This window comes from Eriocheir sinensis, chromosome 19 (genome assembly GCF_024679095.1).
Source record: "Eriocheir sinensis breed Jianghai 21 chromosome 19, ASM2467909v1, whole genome shotgun sequence".
Classification (NCBI taxonomy): Eukaryota; Metazoa; Arthropoda; class Malacostraca; order Decapoda; family Varunidae; genus Eriocheir; species Eriocheir sinensis.
The window spans coordinates 13064996-13085789 of NC_066527.1; the positions used below are offsets into that span (position 1 = coordinate 13064996).

The window sequence follows — 20794 nt, forward strand, 5'->3', positions numbered from 1 at the left end:
TTAATCTCAACCTCACTCTCAATCTATCTACCTCTACATCTATCAATCTACTTACTTCTATCTGTCAATCTCTACCTCTCTATCAATCCATCTATCTCCCTATCAGTCTATCTACCTATACCACTCAATCAATCAATCTATTTACTTCTCTATCTATTAATCCCAACCTCACTTTCAATTTATCTACCTCTATCTATCAATCTATCTGTGCATTTGCTTCCCTGTCTAAACCTGCCTGCTTCCCTCCCTCCCTGTTTGCCTGCCTACCATAGTGTCTGCTAGTCCCACTCACCTCTTCCTGGCAGCAGTGGTGAGGGCGGCCATCTGGGGGGTGAGGCCGGAGTAGGAGTCCCCCCCAATGCCCCGCTTGTGGTGTGGGAGGGTGAAGAACGCCGTGATGGCCTCCAGGGCGGCTGGGTTGTACACTATGTCCAGCGCCGAGGACGTGATCGCTAGCCTGCAGAGTTGGGGTGAGGGTGTTGGGTTAGGGGAATAGTGAATGATGATGATAGAGTAGTTTTCTTTTATTCACAGCATGGGAGGCAGCTCAAGGGGGAAAAAAATGAGTACAACAACAAAAAAGTCCACAAAACGTTGCTCTGGAAGTGTTGGGTTAGGGTGAATGATGATGATGATGATGATGAAGAGAAAGAGTAGTTTTTCATTTTTTTGACAGCATGGGAAGCAGCTCAAAAAAAAGGGCAGAACACGATTACAACAACAAAAAAAGCCAGAACGATGCTCCTTCGATAAAAGAAAAAGTATTAGTAGTGTTGCAGTGTTTTCTTTTCCTACAGTTAAGGAGGCAGTTTAAAGGCCGGCATTGTTTGTTGAGTTGGTAATAATTGAAATCTGTATGTAAGGGAGAGCTTGGAATACAACTGCATATCATAGGAAGGAGGATATGCAGATGAAGGAGCCTGTTCCAGAGTTTACCAAAGAAAGGGATGAAGGAGTGATGAAGGTCGTTAACTCTTGCATTAGGAAGTTACAGCAGAGGAGAAAAGGATATGCAAATGAAAGATTCTGCTCTAGAGTTTACCAAAGAAAGGGATGAAGGAGTAATGAAGGTCGTTAACTCTTGCATCAGGAATTTACAGCAGAGGAGAAAAGGATATGCAGATGAAGGAGCCTGTTCTAGAGTTTACCAAAAAAAGGGATGAAAGAGTAAAGAAGGTCGTTAGCTCTTGCATTAGGAATTTACAGCAGAGGAGAAAAGGATATGCAGATGAAGGAGTCTGTTCTAAAGTTTACCAAAAAAAGGGATGAAAGAGTAAAGAAGGTCATTAGCTCTTGCATTAGGAAGTTACAGCAGAGGAGAAAAGGATATGCAGATGAAGGAGTCTGTTCTAGAGTTTACCAAAAAAAGGGATGAAAGAGTAAAGAAGGTCGTTAGCTCTTGCATTAGGAAGTTACAGCAGAGGAGAAAAGGATATGCAGATGAAGGAGCCTGTACTAGAGTTTACCAAAAAAAGGGATGAAAGAGTAAAGAAGGTCGTTAGCTCTTGCATTAGGAAGTTACAGCAGAGGAGAAAAGGATATGCAGATGAAGGAACCTGTTCTAGAGTTTACCAAAAAAAGGGATGAAAGAGTAAAGAACCTTGTTAAGTCTTGCATTAGGAAGTTACAGCAGAGGAGAGAGCTTAAGGAAAAAGTCTTCAGTAAAGGGGTCTGCTCTAGAGTTTACCAAAGAAAGGATGAAAGAGTAAAAAAGGTTGGTCAGTCTTGCATTAGGAAGTTACAGCAGAGGAAAGAGCTTAAGGAAAAAGTATTCAGTTAAGGAAATGATGGATAGATAGAAAGGAACACAGATTAACCCAGTAGCAGCAGGGATCATGTTTCTTAATGGTCCCTCTAAGCAAGAAAAATGAGAAAAAATTACCCCTCACACAAACCATTTCATAATATATATCAAAGCATTTGTGATCAGTTTATGTATCATCTATTTTGGGGGGTTAAAATCATGGCACAAATTTGGCCCGTCACTGCTGCACGGTAAAGCCACAAATTTGGCCTGTCGTTGCTACTGGGTTATTAGATGGAGAGATTGATAGACTAATAGAGGTAGACAGATTTATAGACAGAATGATATAAAATGATAAATTAAAAGGAATAGACTGATAGATAGAAAGGTATGATTGATAGAGGTAACAATGCTGACTTTCAACAGTGTCACATACCTGTGGTCCACCTTGGAGTTGAATGGCCGGCACTCGTAGCAGAGGGAGAAGAGTGGCCCCTGTGGCTTGTTCTGCGACGTTATGAAGCTGGTGAGTTTGTTGTACATGGTGGAGGTGCGGGAGAGGGCGCTGGCCAGGGAGGACACCTGTGCGCGGCTTTGGGGGGACAGCAGCTGGGGGAAGGCTGTGTCGGGGGTGACCTGTGAAAAGGACGGTAGAAGACTGAGTTGATGAAACATATTAACATTTAACACTAACAACCAACCTCTACCTATCATTCTATCTACCTCTATCTATCAATCTATTTACCTCTATTTATCAACCTATCTACCCCTCTATCTCTCAATTCATCCATTTTTTATCTAATCTATTCTATCTATACCCTTTTTTTACCACAAGGGAGGCAGCTCAAGGGCAAAAAACAAAAAGAGTAACAAAAAACCCTGCTGGACACTGCTCTCATAAAAGAAAGAGAATAAAAGGCCAGAAAATACACACTAAGATGATACACATTAATATTTGAACACTAACAACTGACCTCTCTTTCGGCCACTCTGCTCTACTCTCTTTCCTAGGAGCAGTGCTGATGGGCTTTTATTTACTTTTATTTATTTTTGCCCTTGAGTTGCTTGCTACACTGTAAAAAAGTAAATAAATAAGTAAAATAACCCTTGTTAATCCACTACAGGATGAAGGTCTTTCTGAACACTCTCCACCTCCCTACCACTGTGGCCTTCATTCCTCTACTTCCCTTCATGTAACAAAGGTTATTTAATGTGTAAGCTTTTTTTATACAATATCCTGGGCAATGGGCTTCCAGAAATTGTTTTTTGGGAAGGATCTCTGGTTTTCCCTATTCTGCACTCTGTTTTCCTATGTTTACACTTCCTCTAATGTGCTTACTTGTTATCCTATCATATAATATCCTCTTTATTTTTTATTCCCTTTTTCTTATGTCCTTGAGCTGCCTCCTTTTCTGTAATAATAATAAAATAGTGCCTCCATACATCCACATCAACTCATTAACAGTATTAATGTCTCTTAAATTGGCATCTCTGGCACACTTCCCAGCCCACGGCGACTCACCTTGTCCCTGAGGGTGAGGGAACCCAACTCAATGTCAAACTTGTACGACTTGCTCCTCGGACGAGACTCAAGACCCATCTTCACGTTGGCAAACTCCAATTCAAACAAGTCAACCCTGCAGGAGGAGGATGCATTAGTGAAGGTTGTTGTTGTAGCATACTGAAGAACACATTATCTACTATTTGAGCAACTTTCAGCTACGTCTGGTTCACCACAACTCCTCACAAGTGTGGAGGTGACCCAAACCAGACAGTCGATCAGCTGATTGCAACCAAAACGGCATCTCACAAAAACAGCCCCCTCACAATATTCCTGCAGCAGCTCCTATGGGCAACTTGGAGCAGCAATCATAGCAGACAAAACATTCACAGAAGGCAAGATGATGCAGGAAAGGTGACACTGGCCACTCATGTAACTATGATGCGTCCTTTGTTTACAAGCACTGCTCCGCCTGCCAACACAACTCCCCACACAACAACTTGGTGGGCCATTTGGCTAACACTGCCATCTTGGTAAAATTTGGCAGATCAATTTTGTATTATTGCAAGGTTATGGGTCAACCAAACACAGGGCTGGGGAGAGGCGACCCCATGAGGACAGGTGGATTAGGGGGGAGAGTAGAAGGTGCAAAAATGCTGTTCTGTCTGCAGTGGAACATTTGAATATTTTATTTTATTTTTAATGTTACTTTCAACTTATGACCAATTCAACTTGTGACCTGCCTGTCAGAACCAAACCCCGACTTAACTTGAGGACTACCTGTATGACAATCATTTTAATCATCCCTCATTATGGTTAACTTTGTCATTTTCATTATCATTCAATTTACTACCTTTATTATCACATGTATTTATTTATTCTCATTATTATCATTTATCCCAGACAACATGAGGCGGTGGCTAGAGGAGCGCTCACCTTCCCTCCTTGCTGTCCGTGGCGGCCTTGGAGGAGGACAGCGTGAAGGAGCTCTGCTTGAGGGTGAAGCTGAGCTGGCAGAACACAGCATCCCTCTTCATGAAGGTGTTGTTCTCCACCGTGTCCGCCAGCACGTACAGGATCTCCTCCTCCAGCGAGCCCGACACCTGGGGGAAAGGAGGAAGGTGATAGGTGGATACTGGCAGATAGACAGGGAAATAGACAGGTACATAGATAGACAGACTAACTGAGAGAAAGCAAGGGTAATGAGATGTATGCAGATAGATAAAGAGATAGACAGATAAATATAATAATCATCTACAGCCATCACTGCAGAACAAAGACCTTTTCCAAGTTCTCCATCTCTCTCTTTGATGTTAATATACTCCCTTCTGCTCTGGCAAATACTCTGATTTCATTTCTACCTTGTCCTATGACTGACCTGAAAAATCTTTTCTCATAATCTACAAAAGCAATGTCTCATTACTAAGGAAGCAAATATAAATCAGTATCATTATTGAGGAAGCATAAATGAATTTACTCAGTAAACACTGATATAAGTGTCTGAGTTTTTGTTAGGTCAAGTAAAGTTTGGGGTATCTTCAAATACTGGATAGGCACCAACTTATAGCAAAGCTTAACAAAGAAAGAGCTTACTTTCTCATTACTGGGGAAGAATATACGTATTTACTGAGTACACAAATATAGTGACTGTTTGGGTTATAGTTAAGTAAGGTTTGGGGTTTCTTCACACATATGACAGACAACAGATAGGTAAATATACTTATGGAAAGGTGGTGGAGAGAAGGATATTAATATATAAGAAGACAGTTCAAAATAGGTGAATAAATGATAAATATACAAGAAAACTAGTGAGGTGGGAGAACAAATAGAAAGAGAGACAGACAATATAGATATATGGACAACTTCTATTATCTTAGCAAACAATTTTTCATATCTTTTAAGTTGCTGGTCTGCCTCAACTCCTTTACTGTACAAAAGCAAGCCCCATCCCTACCTCCCCTCCCTCCTTAGCCCCTGGTATGGGAGTAGCCTCAGCAGGGGCAGGGCTATCCTCCTCCTCGTCCTCTGTGGTGGTGACAGCCCCTTCGGGTGGCGGCTCAGCTGCATACCAGCCGCCCCAGGTAGGGAACCAGCGCTGCAGGATGCCCTCACCACTCTGGGTGGGGGAGGTGGCAGGGCAGGAAGGGGGGGCAGGGGGTTGGGCTGTCCAGTTGGCCTTAAGCTCCCTCCCCACCCTGGCCATGGCCACCTCACGCAGGGCACACAGCTCCCCAAAGCCCAGCGCCTGCTCCACCCTCAGCTTATGGGCCTTGTGGTCAGTGGGTACAGTGGCTGGCTCCTTCAGGTGCTCACAGTACACATCCACGTACCTAAAGGTGAGGGAGGCAGAGGGAGACTTAAGGAGGGAAGGAGACAGGGAGACACAGGGATATACAGAGGACCTGCTACTTAACGCAAGGCAGGCACCAAAGAAATTCAAGCTGAATGGAGATGTTATTGCAATGAGATTTACTGATTTGGGACTGACATGACATCTTTTTGTGTGTGTGTGATTGTGTGCGAAGGAGTCAGGTCAAGAGTGCATTACAAGAAAATCCTTAATATGAGAGATGCTAAATGGAGGGTCCACTATACAAGGCTACAAAAGGATATACAAAGTTACGTAAGAAAACTACAAAGGTACATTATGCTGCCCCTGGTACGTCTTCACCATGAAAAAAAAAAAAAATAAATAAATAAATAAAAAAAAAAAAATAAATAAATAAATAAATAAATAAATAAATAAATAAATTAACAAATAAAATAAATAGATAAATAAATAATGAAGAAGCAAAAACACCACCCACCTGACAATGTCCCTGGCTCTCTGCAGGGTGGCCGGCCAGGTCCTGCTCGCTCTGGTGCGGTGAATGTGCTCCAGGTGGCACTGTATGGGGTACTGCCACCAGTCATGCAGGTTCTCACGCACAGGACCTGCCGGCCGCCACTTACGGTAGTGGCGGGCACGGTCCAGACGGTCATACTCCCGGCTCCAGCGCACGAGTTGTCGGTACTGAGTCTCGTCCAGCGTCAGGGGGAATTTGTCCAGCCTGAGCTCGCATGTGAGGCGTGGCGATGAGCGGGAGCGTAATGGAGCCTCACACAGGTTCCGCTTGACGAAGGCCGTGGCGCTGACTGGGGAGAGGAGGTACTCGTGGTCGCGCTTCTCGATGCCGGACAACATGAGGCTCTGGGGTGGAGGGGGATAAGGGGAGCAGTGATGGTAGGAGGTCTTACGAGAGTGTGTTAGCTGATGTATAAGTGTGAATGTGTTTATACTTAAAAGGAATGTATTAGTGTGTATTGGTGGCATTCTCTCTCTCTCTCTCTCTCTCTCTCTCTCTCTCTCTCTCTCTCTCTCTCTCTATCAGTTTTCCTTGTTATTTGTCTGGTTGTTTCTCCAAATTTTGTTTTTATTCCATTTCACTATTTTTTTCTTTCTAACTTATTCTCTCTCTCTCTCTCTCTCTCTCTCTCTCTCTCTCTCTCTCTCTCTCTCTCTCTCTCTCTCTCTCTCTCTCTCTCCCCCCCCCCCTTCACTCACCGCCAGCTCCGTCAGGGTCTTGTTGCTGTAGAGGGTGGCGGAGGTGTCCCAGTACAGGCCCATGTTGGTCAGCTCCAGCAACTTGTAGGCCATCTTGGAGGAACTCCCATACACAAACCTGGGAACAGAGTGTGTGTGAGGTGATGGGAGTGAAGGAAGAGTGTGTGGGGTGATGGGAATGGAGGAACAGTATGTGGGGTGATGGGTATGAAGGAACAGTGTGTGGGGTGATGGGAGTGAAGGAACAGAGTGTGGGGTGATGGGTATGAAGGAACAGTGTGTGGGGTGATGGGTATGAAGGAACAGTGTGTGGGGTGATGGGAGTGAAGGAACAGAGTGTGTGTGAGGTGATGGGAGTGAAGGAACAGAGTGTGTGTGAGGTGATGGGAGTGAAGGAACAGAGTGTGTGTGGTGACAGGAATGAAGGAACAGAGTGTGTGTGGTGACAGGAATGAAGGAACAGAGTATGCAGGGTGACAGGAATGAAGGAACAGAGTGTGTGTGGTGACAGGAATGAAGGAACAGAGTGTGTGTGGTGACAGGAATGAAGGAACAGAGTATGCAGGGTGACAGGAATGAAGGAACAGTGTGTGGGATGATGGGAGTGAAGGAACAGAGTGAGGTGATGGGAGTGGAGGAACAGTGAGTGTGAGGTGATGGGAGTGGAGGAACAGTGTGTGCAGGGTGACAGGAATGAAGGAACAGTGTGTGGGGTGATGGGAATGGAGGAACAGTGTGTGGGGTGATGGGAATGAAGGAACAGAGTGTGAGGTGATGGGAGTGGAGGAACAGTGTGTGGGGTGATGGGAATGAAGGAACAGAGTGTGAGGTGATGGGAGTGGAGGAACAGTGTGTGGGGTGATGGGAATGAAGGAACAGAGTGTGAGGTGATGGGAGTGGAGGAACAGTGAGTGTGAGGTGATGGGAGTGGAGGAACAGTGAGTGGGGTGATGGGTATGAAGGAACAGAGTGTGAGGTGATGGGAGTGGAGGAACAGTGAGTGTGAGGTGATGGGAGTGGAGGAACAGTGAGTGTGAGGTGATGGGAGTGGAGGAACAGTGAGTGTGAGGTGATGGGAGAGGAGGAACAGTGAGTGGGGTGACAAGAATGAAGAGTGGTATTCCTGAAGAGGGTTTATAGGAGACAACTTTTTGAGCATTATTATTATTATCATAGATGAATCAGGTAGAGAGCGAGGCGTGTGGATACTATAAGCTACCTGTACACCAGCCCCCAAACACCTGAGATGCCAAGAAAGAGAAAATTAAAGTAAAAGCAATAATAGAGAAGTAGAGAGAGATTGGGATAATATAGAAGATTATAGAAGAGGAGGGACAGAGGTAGGGCAACAAATATTCCAAAACACACAAGTAAACATAGATAAAAAAAAGTAAAGAATAATTAAATATGAGCAACAATTTAGGGTCGAAGAAAAATATAACTTACACATTATGAAACTGAATATTTATAAGGTGTAATTCTGTGGCAGCCTACCTTGGGATCCAGTGTTCGTCCGAGCTCTGCAGGGCCAGGGAGTCGATGGTGAGGCCACAGGCAAAAATTTGGCCGGGAAAGCAGCGGTCGTCCTCATAGCGGAGGTGGACGTCACGGATCTTGAGCTGCGTGGAGACAGGAGGAAGAAAGGAAAAAGGTTAAAGAGGTGTGGCTGGTGAGATCATGCTGCATGCTATAAAAGACAATTTTAGCACAACTAAGAAAAGTGCTCAAGTTGTATGGAGACAGGAGAAGGGAAAGGGAAGTTGGGTGAAGGGATGTGGCTGGTGAGATCATGCAGCACGCTATACTGAACAATGCCAACACATCTAAGAAAAGTGCTCAAGCTGCATGGAAATGAACAGATGGAAAGGGAATTTGATTGAAGGGAGATGGCTGGTGAGGTAATGTTGTACAGTACACAGAACAATGCCAACAAAACTAAAAAAAAAAGTGTTCAAGCTACGTGGAGACAGGAGGAAGGAAAGGGAAGTGGCTGGCGAGATCATGCTACACGATATATAAGACAGTTTTGACAACTAAGGAAAGTGCTGAAGATGGGAGGAAGGAAAGGGAAGTTGGGTGAAGGGAAGTGGCTAGCAAGATCCTCCTCCTCACCACACATGACAATGCTGACAAAACTAAGAAAGTGCTCAGACTGGTTTCCTTTGTGTTATTGTACTTATTCCAGTGTTTCAATAGTTTTTGAGATCATGCGACACACTACATATGACAATTTTGACAGAATTAAAAAAAAGTACTCAAGGTGGCTCCCTTTATATGATATAAGTCATAGACTGCACTTCATTAGCTTTGAATTATACAGCTACTCCCAGCACTGCACATAATTAAAGTACTTCAGTACCTATTCAGTACTGAGTTATTTGTGTAAATGATGGTAAAGTTAGGTTAGAGATGCTAACAAGTTCACATTATGATTTTACTTGTAGACTGTTTCGTTAGCTTTGAATTTTACGGCTACTGGCAGAACTCCACATAATAACAGTACTGCACAAACCTATTTAAAAGCATGAGAACATAAGGAGTTTGCACAACCACGTAACCTCACTATCCATGAATTTAACTGATCTTTTCTTGAATGCATCTATCGTATTAGCACTGTTATTGGTGTGAAGGGTAGTAAAGATGGTTATTGGTGATTTCCACTATAACTAGTTCACATAAAACCTGAACAGGCTACATATTATCAAAAGTAATACACTGTCTCAATATTTTGTCTCCCTTCTGTGTTATAGAAGCACAGATTAGCAGACTTTCTTTTTATTTATATATTTTTGTCCTTGAGCAGTTTCCTTCACTGTAAAAGAAAAAAGTAATGTGTTCTGCCTCACCTGTATGTTCTCAATGATGTTGGTCATGAAGGACGTGCCGTAGCTGAGCCAGGAGGAGTAGGAGTTGGCGTAGTGTGAGGCCTCGTGTCTCGCCTCCTGCTCTGCCCGCCACGCTGCCTCCAGTGCGTCCAGCTGGCTGATCTTGCGAGCCTGTGCTGCCGCTTTCTCCCCCTCGTCATCATACTAAGGGAAGCACAAAATGACATGCTGAGTAACAAGAATGATGTAATAGAAAGAAATGAAAAGACATATTTTATATTTAGGGACAGTTTTATGTAAGCATGGAAGTATGGAAGGTGAGGTGAGGGAAAGAGCAGTGAAGGGCAGACAGGTAGTAGGTGCATTGGAGAGAGTTACACTATGAAAGGAAGAAGTGTGAGCATGGAGGTAAAGAGGGGAATAAGGAACAGTATTATCCTGCCAACTGTCATATGCATCAGAGATGTGGACATGGAATGCAGCACAGCAATTGAGGATACGTGCAGTGGAAATGAGTTATATAAGAGGTGCATGTGGTGTTTCAGTATGGGGTGGAGAAAGTAATGAAAGCGTGTATGAGTGGTTTGGTATGGGTGTGACAGCGAAAGGAGTGGATTGTGGAGTGGTGGAACGGGTGAAGCGTGGTGTGCTGAGATGGTTTGGACACATGACGAGAATGGGGGAGAATGAATTTGTGAAGAGAGTGTATGAGGGAAGGACTGAGGAAGGGGGTGTCAGGGGAAGACCACCTGTGAAGTGGGTCAATAGGGTGAGTGAGTACTGGAGCGAGAGTTGCAAACAGCAGGATTGAGTGTGCTGCGAGGGAGTGCCACGGCCACCCCCTGGAGGGAAGTTCCTGCAAGGGAGCAAGGCCTCGGAGATATAGGTAGATAGATAGATAGAAAAGACAATAAAAGAAGAACATGAGGAAAGGAAAAAGAGGGAGAGGAAGAAGATGAAGAGATGAGGAAGAAGAAGAAGAAGAAAAAGAAGAAGAGAAAAAGATTTATCAAAAGGAAAGGAAGAAGCTAAATACGTAAAACGGTAGACAGACAATATTCACAGTTCTCCCCATCTCACCTCTTCCAGCTTCACCGGCCCGGCCACCAGGTAGAGCTGCTCAAACTTGATGACCCAGGGCTCGGAGCGCAGGCGCGACACGGGGATCTGCAGCTTGACGCGCCCCACAAAGCCCGCCAACACCTCCAAGGGCATATCCAGGTGGCGTAATGCATCCTTCCGTAGCGGCACATTCTCCAGTTCCACCTCGCCTACGGGTCATGACGAAGATAAATACACAGCCAAGAAAAGGGCGACGCACACACACACACACACACAAAGAAGGAAGTAATGGATTAAGGGAAGATGGTGGGATGGCAAAGAGTGTCAAACAGTTTAAGGAAAGACTGGAGAATTATGGTATGGAGACGAGACCCCAGGAGTGTAGCTCAGGCCCTGTATACCATAGCTAGGTAAATACAACTAGGTAATACAAACACTGCGCCCTACCTTTGAGAAGGCCGATGGAGAGCTGGTCTGTGTTGAGGTTCTCGAGGTACTTTCCAAGGTAGTTGTTGAGGACCCATGTTGCCAGACCCTCCAGCATCTTGTCGGTCTACTCTTTGCTGTGGGGTAAAGGTGTGTGTTTTTGTTTTTATTCAGTAAGGGAGGCAACTCAAGCTCATTAAGTATTGTTTTTGTCCCATTTTTCATTCTTCCTCTTACTTTACTGTTAGTTTCTTTTATTTTTCATACCCAAGTCTGTTCATCGAGGAGACTGAATCTGTATTTTGTTTTTACTTGACACCCTTTCATGGATCTCATTACTATTACCACATAATAATAATAATAATAATAACAATAATACTTAGTGATTGCAGCAAATTCCCCCTCTACATCAGGGGTTCTCAAACTGGGGTATGTGACGGGAATTTTATGGTTATGCAATATGAGTCTCAGAACCCCTGTTTGATGAAATGGACTACTTCAGACACATGATGGTGCTAGGAAAGGGCCAGAACAAGAGCTAACAATTCACTGAACTTGTCACCTGAGGAGACATGACAGAAAAAGGTGAGTAGACCCATAACCCTTAAGTGCGGGTGCCAACAATAGTTGACAAGGAATTTTTTTAATTAGCGCGCCGTCAAATTTAATTTGTTTGTGCTGAAGTAGAGTAAACACATCGTTTTCTTTCAAACAATACCCATTTATGCTCCCTTGACTAATTATTGGTCAGTGTACACCTTGTGCTAGCTTTGGGATGTCTGCTAGACATCCCACCTCTTCTCACCTTCCAGTGAATTTCATCCACAAGATGGGGGACCTTTGACCTCAACACACATCAAGGGCATCAGGGACAGGAAGGCCCAGAAGTTAAGTTTTTTCGTGTGTGTTTCACATCGACTGTATAAAAGTTATTATTTTTATTACTAAATCATAGAAAGGAAGTCCACTAGGGGTGGAAAACTGTCTATAATAATATGTTTTCGGTGATACTACAGGTAACTCTCGATTTATGCGAGTTTGGTTTACGCGTTTTTAAAATAACGTGGGGTCCAAAATCCAAATAAATGTTTAATTTACACGTTTTTTCCACTTATACGCGATATTTTATGGAGTGGCCACCATATGTCACGAAACTGGACTCACACAGCGCCGCGGCCACACAGCTGAGCTCAGTTCTTCCCGCGCCCCACTTGAACAACAATACAGTACCCACGCTGCCACGCTACTCAACAATAGGGGTAGGCAGGTACCGGTACCAGTACCAGTACTAACGGTACCAGCTATACGGTATGGTACCAGTACCAGACTGCTCGGTACCGATACCAATACTAGCCAGTCACTCATGGTGTCCCTCATTTCTTCCTCACACGAGTGAGGCTGAGACTGAGTGCCTGAGTGGATATCTCGGTGATATGGATACTCTCTCTCTCTCTCTCTCTCTCTCTCTCTCTCTCTCTCTCTCTCTCTCTCTCCACTAAATGAAGTGAATATTTATTTTTCAACAGAAACCTACCTCTTGTTTGATTTACATTGTTTTTGATTTATGTGACCTCTTCAGGGACGCAATACTCGCGTAAATCGAGAGTTACCTGTATTTAATATTCCGTATTTGCTCTACCAATGGTCATATACTCTTCAAATTAATGTCAAAGGACAGTTAAGGGTATGTACTTTACAACGATACTTCTTTCAGTCACGTGAGTAAAGTAGGAGAGAATGTATGAAAGGTTGAATTGGGGTATGTTTTTGCCAGAATATGCCCGTGTGGGAGGACAGGTACGGCTAAACACGCCCACGCTTTAAGGGTTAAGAAGACCAAGATGAGAGGCTGTTACAAAGCCAACCTCTCTGAGCTGTAATAAACTGAACAAAAAACAGTAGACAAGTAGAATTTCTCTCAGTAAGCTAATTTACACAACATCTCATCTTGCAAATGTTTATATCAAACACTAAGTAAAAGTGACAGGAGTGCCAAATGTATTAGGCTCCTTGCTTGGCCAATGTCCCAGGTGCTCCTTGTCCTTTAGTCCTCTGATGCTTTGTATAGCTACTTAAGTCTACCCTTGGTCTTCTTTTTATATCCTTCAATCATTTCTCTTTCGCTGTTTCCAGCTTTCAACCAAGAACGTTTGGTAAATATCATTACCTTCACTTGTCTCACAGTGACAAACAAAACTCTCTTGTCTGGTAAGTTTAAATGTGTTATTGATTAATCTAATGACTGTATACCATGGATATCATTAGTTTCCTAAATTTCTCTCCTTCCTCCCTCCTGCAACTCCAAAAAACTAGTGGTTTCTGACATCTCAAAACCATTTGACAGTTTGGCACAAATTTTGCTTTCTACCCTCCTACAGATTCTATCCCTCTTTCTCTACTTTTATCTCCAGTTTCTTTTGAGGCCAATCTATCTGCTGTGGTAGACAGCCACTGTTTCTCCCTAAACCTATCAACAGTGGTGTCCTGCAGGGCTCTGTTCTATCTCCCACTCTCTCTCTTTTGTTCATTAATGATCTTTGTAATTGTGGAGATTGACTCTATGCCTCCAAAATATGATATTATGCCTTCATATTATAGTTAAGGTACGAAATACATGTCCCTCAACCTTAATATGAAGGCGAAAGTACTTAAAAGTAAAGAAAAAGGCCTAATCCCCTTCCCCTGACAATCTTGGGGGACCCGTGGGAAATTGGGTTTTTGGGTGGGGGAGCATATTTAAACTACTCCAACCGAACTTTACATAACCTAACCTCTAACGGGGTATACCCATTTCGTCACCACTAATTACACTCGTTTCGTCACCACACTTTTCTTTACCGTTTAAGTATCTTCATGACTTTTCATGGATATGCCAGCAAAAAAACAAAAATAAATAAACAAGAATAAATAAAATTAAATAAATAAAAATAAAAATCAAGCAAAAAGGTAACGAAAAATTTTGGTGGGGAGCTACCACAATTTTAGAGAGAACATGCACAAATTAATTGTTAATCCTATGTTGGACTCGGAAGACACTGACAGCTTCTTAGAAATTTAGTAGTGGTGATGGATTTTTCCTCGTAAGCATCCCACAACTTCCAGAGACGGACTTTCTTGTCGTGATTTCCTTTTCTTGTGGCTTCTCTGTGAAGAAGCGGAATGAGAAGGTACATTGAAAGGTTGTGCTTTGTTGCTCGTGTGTTGATGCGTAGGTGCCGGGCCTCGATGTCATTGTTTGTGCGAACCATAGTCAGAACGCACACCAGTTGCCCACTGACCAGACGGTGTTATCAAGCCATGTTTGCCTTATATAATCTGTTAGTTTTCTGGTAGGTTCACATTGCTGTGATTTTTCCTGGAGTTCTTCAAAGGCTGGTTGGATAAAATTATGTTGTTTAGGCAGGTAGGGAAGAGCAAGGAGTCGACGTACAAAATCATATACTGGCCCTTGCTCTATATTTGCAGTCACCAGGCCAACCTGTTGCACTTCTGCCAGACAGCTTGTGCCCAGTGAAAAGTGCAGCCATGCAAATGAACCGATGGATACACTTCTCTTATTGCATTCCACATTGCTACTTCAAAACCCATTATTACTTCCTCAACATCTGGGTCTAGCTCCAGCAATTGCTCGATGGCTTGGAACACCTTGACGTAGTCTTCTTGTCTTTTTCCACTCATAAGAACATAAGAACATGCTGTCCATGAATTTATCTAGTCTAATTTTGAATGTGACAATTGTCTATTAGTAAACCAATTTTTGCCTATGTCCCTGTTGAATCTGAATTTATCCAGTTTAAATTTACCAACAAAACCTTATGAATGTCTCCTTATTAAAGCCCTTCATCCATTTATAAACCTCGATCATGTCTCCACTTCTAGAGAATGCAAGTTTAACTGTTTGAGTCTTTCCTCTTCTCAATTCTAACATTTTGATATCCATTCTATAGTAAATGCTAAATATAGTTTGAGGAAGACACTTTGTCAAGCTACTAAAATCAAGATAGATTACATCATAATTTTCATCTCTATGTTTCTCTAAATGCTCCCGAATGTTCCTGGCTATTATGGACTCAGCATCTTCTTAAAGATAATTGATCCTCCTGTGTGAATACTGAAAGCCTGTGTTTGATTTCAGCGGTCCAATTTTCTTTTGTTCTATACATCTGTAGGATTACTTTTCGCCTCATTTGCTACTTTGATCTCATAGTTCTTTTTGCTATCCTGGTGTTTTCTTAACTAATCTAGATAGTTCCCTGAGATGTGTTTCCCATTCTTTATTTTCTGATAAATTGTATATGCTGTTCTTGCCCTCTACTATTACTCTAACTAAATTATTGTAAGACATTTCTACCTGGTTCTCCTGGCTCTCCAACCTTCAAGATATCTTGTTTGCTCTTCTAAAATCTGGCACTAACACTGGGTTTGGATCACAGTTCCCATTATTGGTTAGGACTAAGTCTTATCTTGTATAACTTCATCATCATCAAAACAAACAATAGGGGCACTTGCTTTGCATGTTCTTCTGCTTTAAGGAAGGCATGTATGGTCCATTTCTGACTATTTTAAACGTTCCATCAATTTACCACTGCTTAGTATTGCTTAAGAGACTAATTAAGGTGATTTTTGGTGGCCATGATAACATGGCGAGAACTATTCTGGTTGCCATTGTCTCCTATCTTGATATCTGTTTGAATGAAATCTGGCAGCAGACTGTCAGACGTGAGTTCAAAGTCCAGATGAGATGGGTGACGTGGCCTTTGAGACTGACAGTGTCAGTTACTGTTTGATAAGGCTGCTTTGTTTGGGTAACTGATGGGCATTAGGGTGGTTGTGTTTGTTTGTGGCCAATTCCTCTTCTACAATTTGGGCTGCAGAGGTAGAGTAATCTTGTGCACATCACTCTTTGACGGCTACTGATACCATGGTTGCAGCAAGGAGTACTGGTGTGGCGTGATGGCTGTGTGTTGTCCTTGCTTGAAGTTTACACCTCACTGAACTACACTAGCTCGACACTTGTTATCCTTTTGACGGATGCTGCAAGTCCAATATGTCACAGATTCAGTTTCTCTTCTTATTGTGTACGTGCAGCCATCAGAACTGTGCAACCTTGGCTTCCCTCATTTTGTACCACCAGGAACAACTTCCCAGGTCACTGGTTGATTATCAATTAAATTTTCTTCTAATAGAGGTTCATTTTCTATAGATTTTTCATGCACTGGAATGAGTGGATCAATGGGTAACTCCACTGTAATGGAACAGTAAGCATCCACTGCAGAGGACCTGTCAACATTATAAGGACATAAGAACGTTGGAGTCTGCAAGAGGGAAATAGGTCACTCCGGCCCCCAGTAACTCCGCCCTGGTCACTCTGGCCCCTGGTCATTCCGGCCTCCTACCCTGGCAACGCCGACCCCCCTACCAGTTTGAAATGAAATGTGTGTTGGTAAAAATATTTGACAAGGTAAAAGAAAATGTCAAATAGGTGATGATATACTATATATATATATATATATATATATATATATATATATATATATATATATATATATATATATATATATATATATATATATATATATATATATATATATATATATATATATATATATATATATATATATATATATATATATATATATATATATATATATATATATATATATATATATATATATATATATATATATATATATATATATATATATATATATATATATATATATATATATATATATATATATATATATATATATGGTGTTAATGTTAATAAAAGTTGAGAAAACATAAGCATCGTTCACCATGTTTCTCACATTATTTATATTATTGTATACTATTAGCCAACACATCACCTGCATAATTTAATCACTTATCCTTAGCAATCAAAAAAGCGCAAAATCTGACCATGAATAAGAATAAATAAGTGTTTTCTAGTACATTTTATACCATGCGAGCAGGGTGAGAGTGAACCAGATGACGTACTGCAGTCATGACGTCATCGATGATGTTTCGGTGAGCTATCCTTATAGTATAGAATCCTTGGCCACACTGCTCACCACACACCACACCTCCACAACCACCACTCCGCCGCATGTACTGCTCAAGGCACACATCACCTCCACCACCACCACCAGATGTGACATTTAAAATAATAACTAAACAAAGTTTTGGTCGTTATAGGAGTAGGTACCTGTGATAATGTTATCCTGGCACTTGCAGCAGTACCACTGCAGGTCAGTTAGTTCACCGCGGTTCAGCCGTCGATAATCTTTTATGTTTATGCCTGAGTGACAAGTACAGTGCTGCCACTGGTTACATCCGTCACACTGTAATGCGTGCTGACGAGGTCAAACCTCAGCAGCACAAAAAACGCAGGGAAACTCAGGCATGGCGTGTTGTAAATCGCAGACGTGGTGGGTGTCCTTAAATTGCAGAGACTTTTATACACAGTATTGCCTCGAAATACAAATCAAATCAAAATGCTTCGCGTAACAAAATATTTTGATTGTGATCTTAAACAGTGACTGTGAATCACCAAAGCTCTACTCATACGATCTCATCAATTCTTTCGAATCAAAATGCTTCGTGTATCACAAAAAAAAATTGATTGTGAATATCATACCTGTCAAGTCTTACGTTTTTTGCGTAAGTCTTACGTAATTTTGGTGATTTTCAAGTCTTACGGTGTAAGTTGAAAATCTTACGCTTTTTCTTCGCTTGAGATGTTTTTTTTTGTTTTTTTTAATATGTTTGTTTTAAACAATTTGAAGAAAATCATATTTTTTTGTCATTCAATATTTATTTGCTTCAAAACAAATGCAGAATGAAAACACAATGTAAACACATTCTTGTAAACAGTATTGTTTTTCATTATGTGGTGTTCATACTGTGTCATGTGTTTACATTGTGTTTTTGTTTTGCATTTGTTTTGAAACAAATAAATATTGAATGACAAAAAAAATATGGTTTTCTTATGGTTTAATTACCATTTTATACACAAACTTATTGTCTCTAATGCAAAATCTTATGGCAAGACACCACAGTAGCTTGACAGGTATGGAATATTAAACAGGAACTGTGAATCATCGAAGCTCAACTCATACAATCTCATCAATTCTTTCGAATCAAAATGCTTCGTGTATCAAAAAAAAAAAAAAAAAAAAAAAAAAAAAAAAAAAAAAATGATTGTGAATATTAAACAGTAACTGTGAATCACCAAAGCTCTACTCATACGATCTCATTTTGGGCACCAAATTCATTGACTTTAAATATTTGTCCGACCACCTTAAGTTCAACTCTTGATTCAATAAGAAGTGATGGATAAACAACTTGCCTCAGATTAAAACACCAAGGGTTTGTTTGTATTATGGTATCCGTTTCGAGGCCAGAGTGACCAAGGTGGGGGCCGGAGTGACCAAGGTTGGAGGCCGGAGTGACCAGGGCCGGAGTTACTAGGGGCCGGAGTGACTGGAAAGCCTGCAAGAGGCCGGTAGGCCTATACGAGGCAGCTCCTTTGACCCTAAGCTCCCGTGTATCTAACACCACCTAATATCACTGTCCATAGTCCTTCATAGTCATAGTCCCCCATGTACTGTTCAGAAGCAATAGACAACGCTGAATATTATCCCCTATTTTCAATAATAAATGGTCCTTGAATTGGATTTTAAAAGCATTTCCATGATTGCTGAATGTTTGTAGAAAAGGTATATGAAGAACTAGTGATGTTTCATATGGTTGGTAATGAAATACTGGCACGGTACTAAAAGGAATCTTTACCCCAAACTTTCCCATCATTTCTGTATGGGGCAGGAGGAACTTGGTGTCCTCCAACACCACAGAAACTCAGTGTTTTCCACCTGTCAACTTGACAAAATCTTCCAAACACCTATCCCCTATTCTTTGATAACAACATACACATGGGTATGACAACCACATAGATCAGATAACAATGAAACCGGGAGACAGGATTTAGTTGGGTTATTTGGAAACCCGCGGAACTTGTTGGCGAGTCTCGGGCGCACCTCAACATCACCAAAGGACACACCCAACACCACCCACAGCGAGGCGGCGGCGTACAAGCACTCAGCGGAGGCTACAGTGTAGCCGCTACACGCACTGGCCCTCACTCACACAGCCGGGCGAAGCACCTGCAGACCCTCGCCTAGGTATTTCGGGTGATGACACGCACTGACACCCGCCCACCTACCTCTCCTACTTCACGTGACCCGTCGGTGCAGGCGCCTTGAGGGTGACCCGGGATGCCGCCATGGTGACCTGAGGACTGGTGAGCACTCCACGTCTTGGTGCCGGGCGTGTCGCTTGACCTGGCAGCACAAGGGTATGGGTGCCGGGGACGTGGTGCTGCACCTTTGTTTGGGTCTTGCTGTGCCGCGCCGCTCAATGGAGTTCTCGCCCTCACCTGGGTGTTCCAATACTGGCCACAGTGGCCAACGCTGGCTTATTTTGTATCGCTTCTTTGGTCCTCCTTGGTTTTTATTACGCTTGATGTGTTTTTTGACACGAATGGCTATCTAAGAAAGTATGTGGAGATAGGTTAGGCTTCCTTCTGACTATTCCTTCATCAGCCCGAACCACAGACTTACACAATTGTCTGTGGCCCGAACACTTGCGTAATATTATGTGCTGCGGCAAACTGTTAATTGTCCAATGATTCACATTTAGTTAGTAATGAGGAGTTGGGACATACAGAAATGAGGAAGAAATGCTGTTCCAGAATTTAAAGGATGATTAACGGCAGTGATGAAACACGTACTGTACGTAGGCTATTACCTATTTGCTCTCTCATTTGTAACACTTGCATAATACTGTTGCGTATTGCGTTGTGTTGTTGCTACTACTAGCCTAATGCGCCCTTCTTTATATGTTTAGACTGTTCCAGAGTTTACTATATACAAGGTGTTAGAGATAGGGGGAAAGGGGTCAAACAATGAAGATACAGATAAACTTTTGAATCAGGAAGTTGAACAGCGTATCGACGAAACAAAGATTACCACACGAAAACAATTCAAAAAACATAAAACATAAAAACATAAAAACATAAAAACATAAAAACACGTTATTGTAACCAAGTAATACAGATTATCTTGATTTGCGATTGTTTATAGAGCTGAAAAAGCGTGTAATCTGAGAGGATAGGAGCGCCGATATTATCAAATTGTCATACTCAAAACTTTTCATATATTGGTTACTGCCTAAAAGCTGTCACACCCTCATAAATAACATTATTCAATCAAACTTTCCATCTAAAACTTGATTATTAGTATATTTCATACGAATGGCAAGAATTCAACATCAAAATGACTGTCGTATTTAATAGGAATCTTGCAAATCTACCGTCGAAACGTTCACTTATTCTTTCTACTCGTATAGACTATAGAATATATTGATAATTAAGTTCTATATGACAAATTTGATTGTAGGAGGCGTGAAATAAGCCTTTGTAACGGTAACATTTTTTTACCTCTTTAATTGTGTTTCTTCTTCTTTGCTCTTTACTGGGCTTTACTTCCATGTTATTGTTATTATTTTCTTATATAACACAGTCTGCTCACATATTCTTCAGTGGAAACTAACAAAAGGGCATAGAAAAGCAAAGTCATGGGAAGAAAAGAGCAGAAAATAAACACATTAGTTCAGGGTGAAATGTATAAGTGTCCACTGTGAAGTAACTAAGT

The 20794-nt window shown here is 42.0% G+C and overlaps 1 protein-coding gene across 6 annotated transcripts in view; it reads right to left on the reverse strand.

Moving 5' to 3' along the window:
* Nucleotides 1–19720, reverse strand: part of LOC127000711 (intermembrane lipid transfer protein VPS13D-like) — a 103127-nt gene extending 83407 nt beyond the window's left edge. For 2 of the 6 annotated variants that reach the window (XM_050864732.1, XM_050864729.1), the window contains exons 1-12: nucleotides 19306–19714; nucleotides 11124–11239; nucleotides 10695–10885; nucleotides 9636–9818; nucleotides 8284–8408; nucleotides 6790–6907; nucleotides 6053–6435; nucleotides 5200–5575; nucleotides 4182–4348; nucleotides 3267–3381; nucleotides 2181–2380; nucleotides 293–457 (exon numbers count right to left, since the gene is read on the reverse strand). In XM_050864732.1, coding sequence (XP_050720689.1) covers nucleotides 293–457; nucleotides 2181–2380; nucleotides 3267–3381; nucleotides 4182–4348; nucleotides 5200–5575; nucleotides 6053–6435; nucleotides 6790–6907; nucleotides 8284–8408; nucleotides 9636–9818; nucleotides 10695–10885; nucleotides 11124–11220 — 2120 coding nt within the window. In that variant the 5' untranslated portion in view covers nucleotides 11221–11239; nucleotides 19306–19714. Of the gene's footprint in view, nucleotides 1–292; nucleotides 458–2180; nucleotides 2381–3266; nucleotides 3382–4181; nucleotides 4349–5199; nucleotides 5576–6052; nucleotides 6436–6789; nucleotides 6908–8283; nucleotides 8409–9635; nucleotides 9819–10694; nucleotides 10886–11123; nucleotides 11240–19229; nucleotides 19251–19305 lie in introns of those variants that run through there. The other 4 variants (XM_050864733.1, XM_050864731.1, XM_050864730.1 and 1 more) reach the window with 4 other exon arrangements.
* Between the last annotated feature and the right edge of the window lie 1074 nt (nucleotides 19721–20794).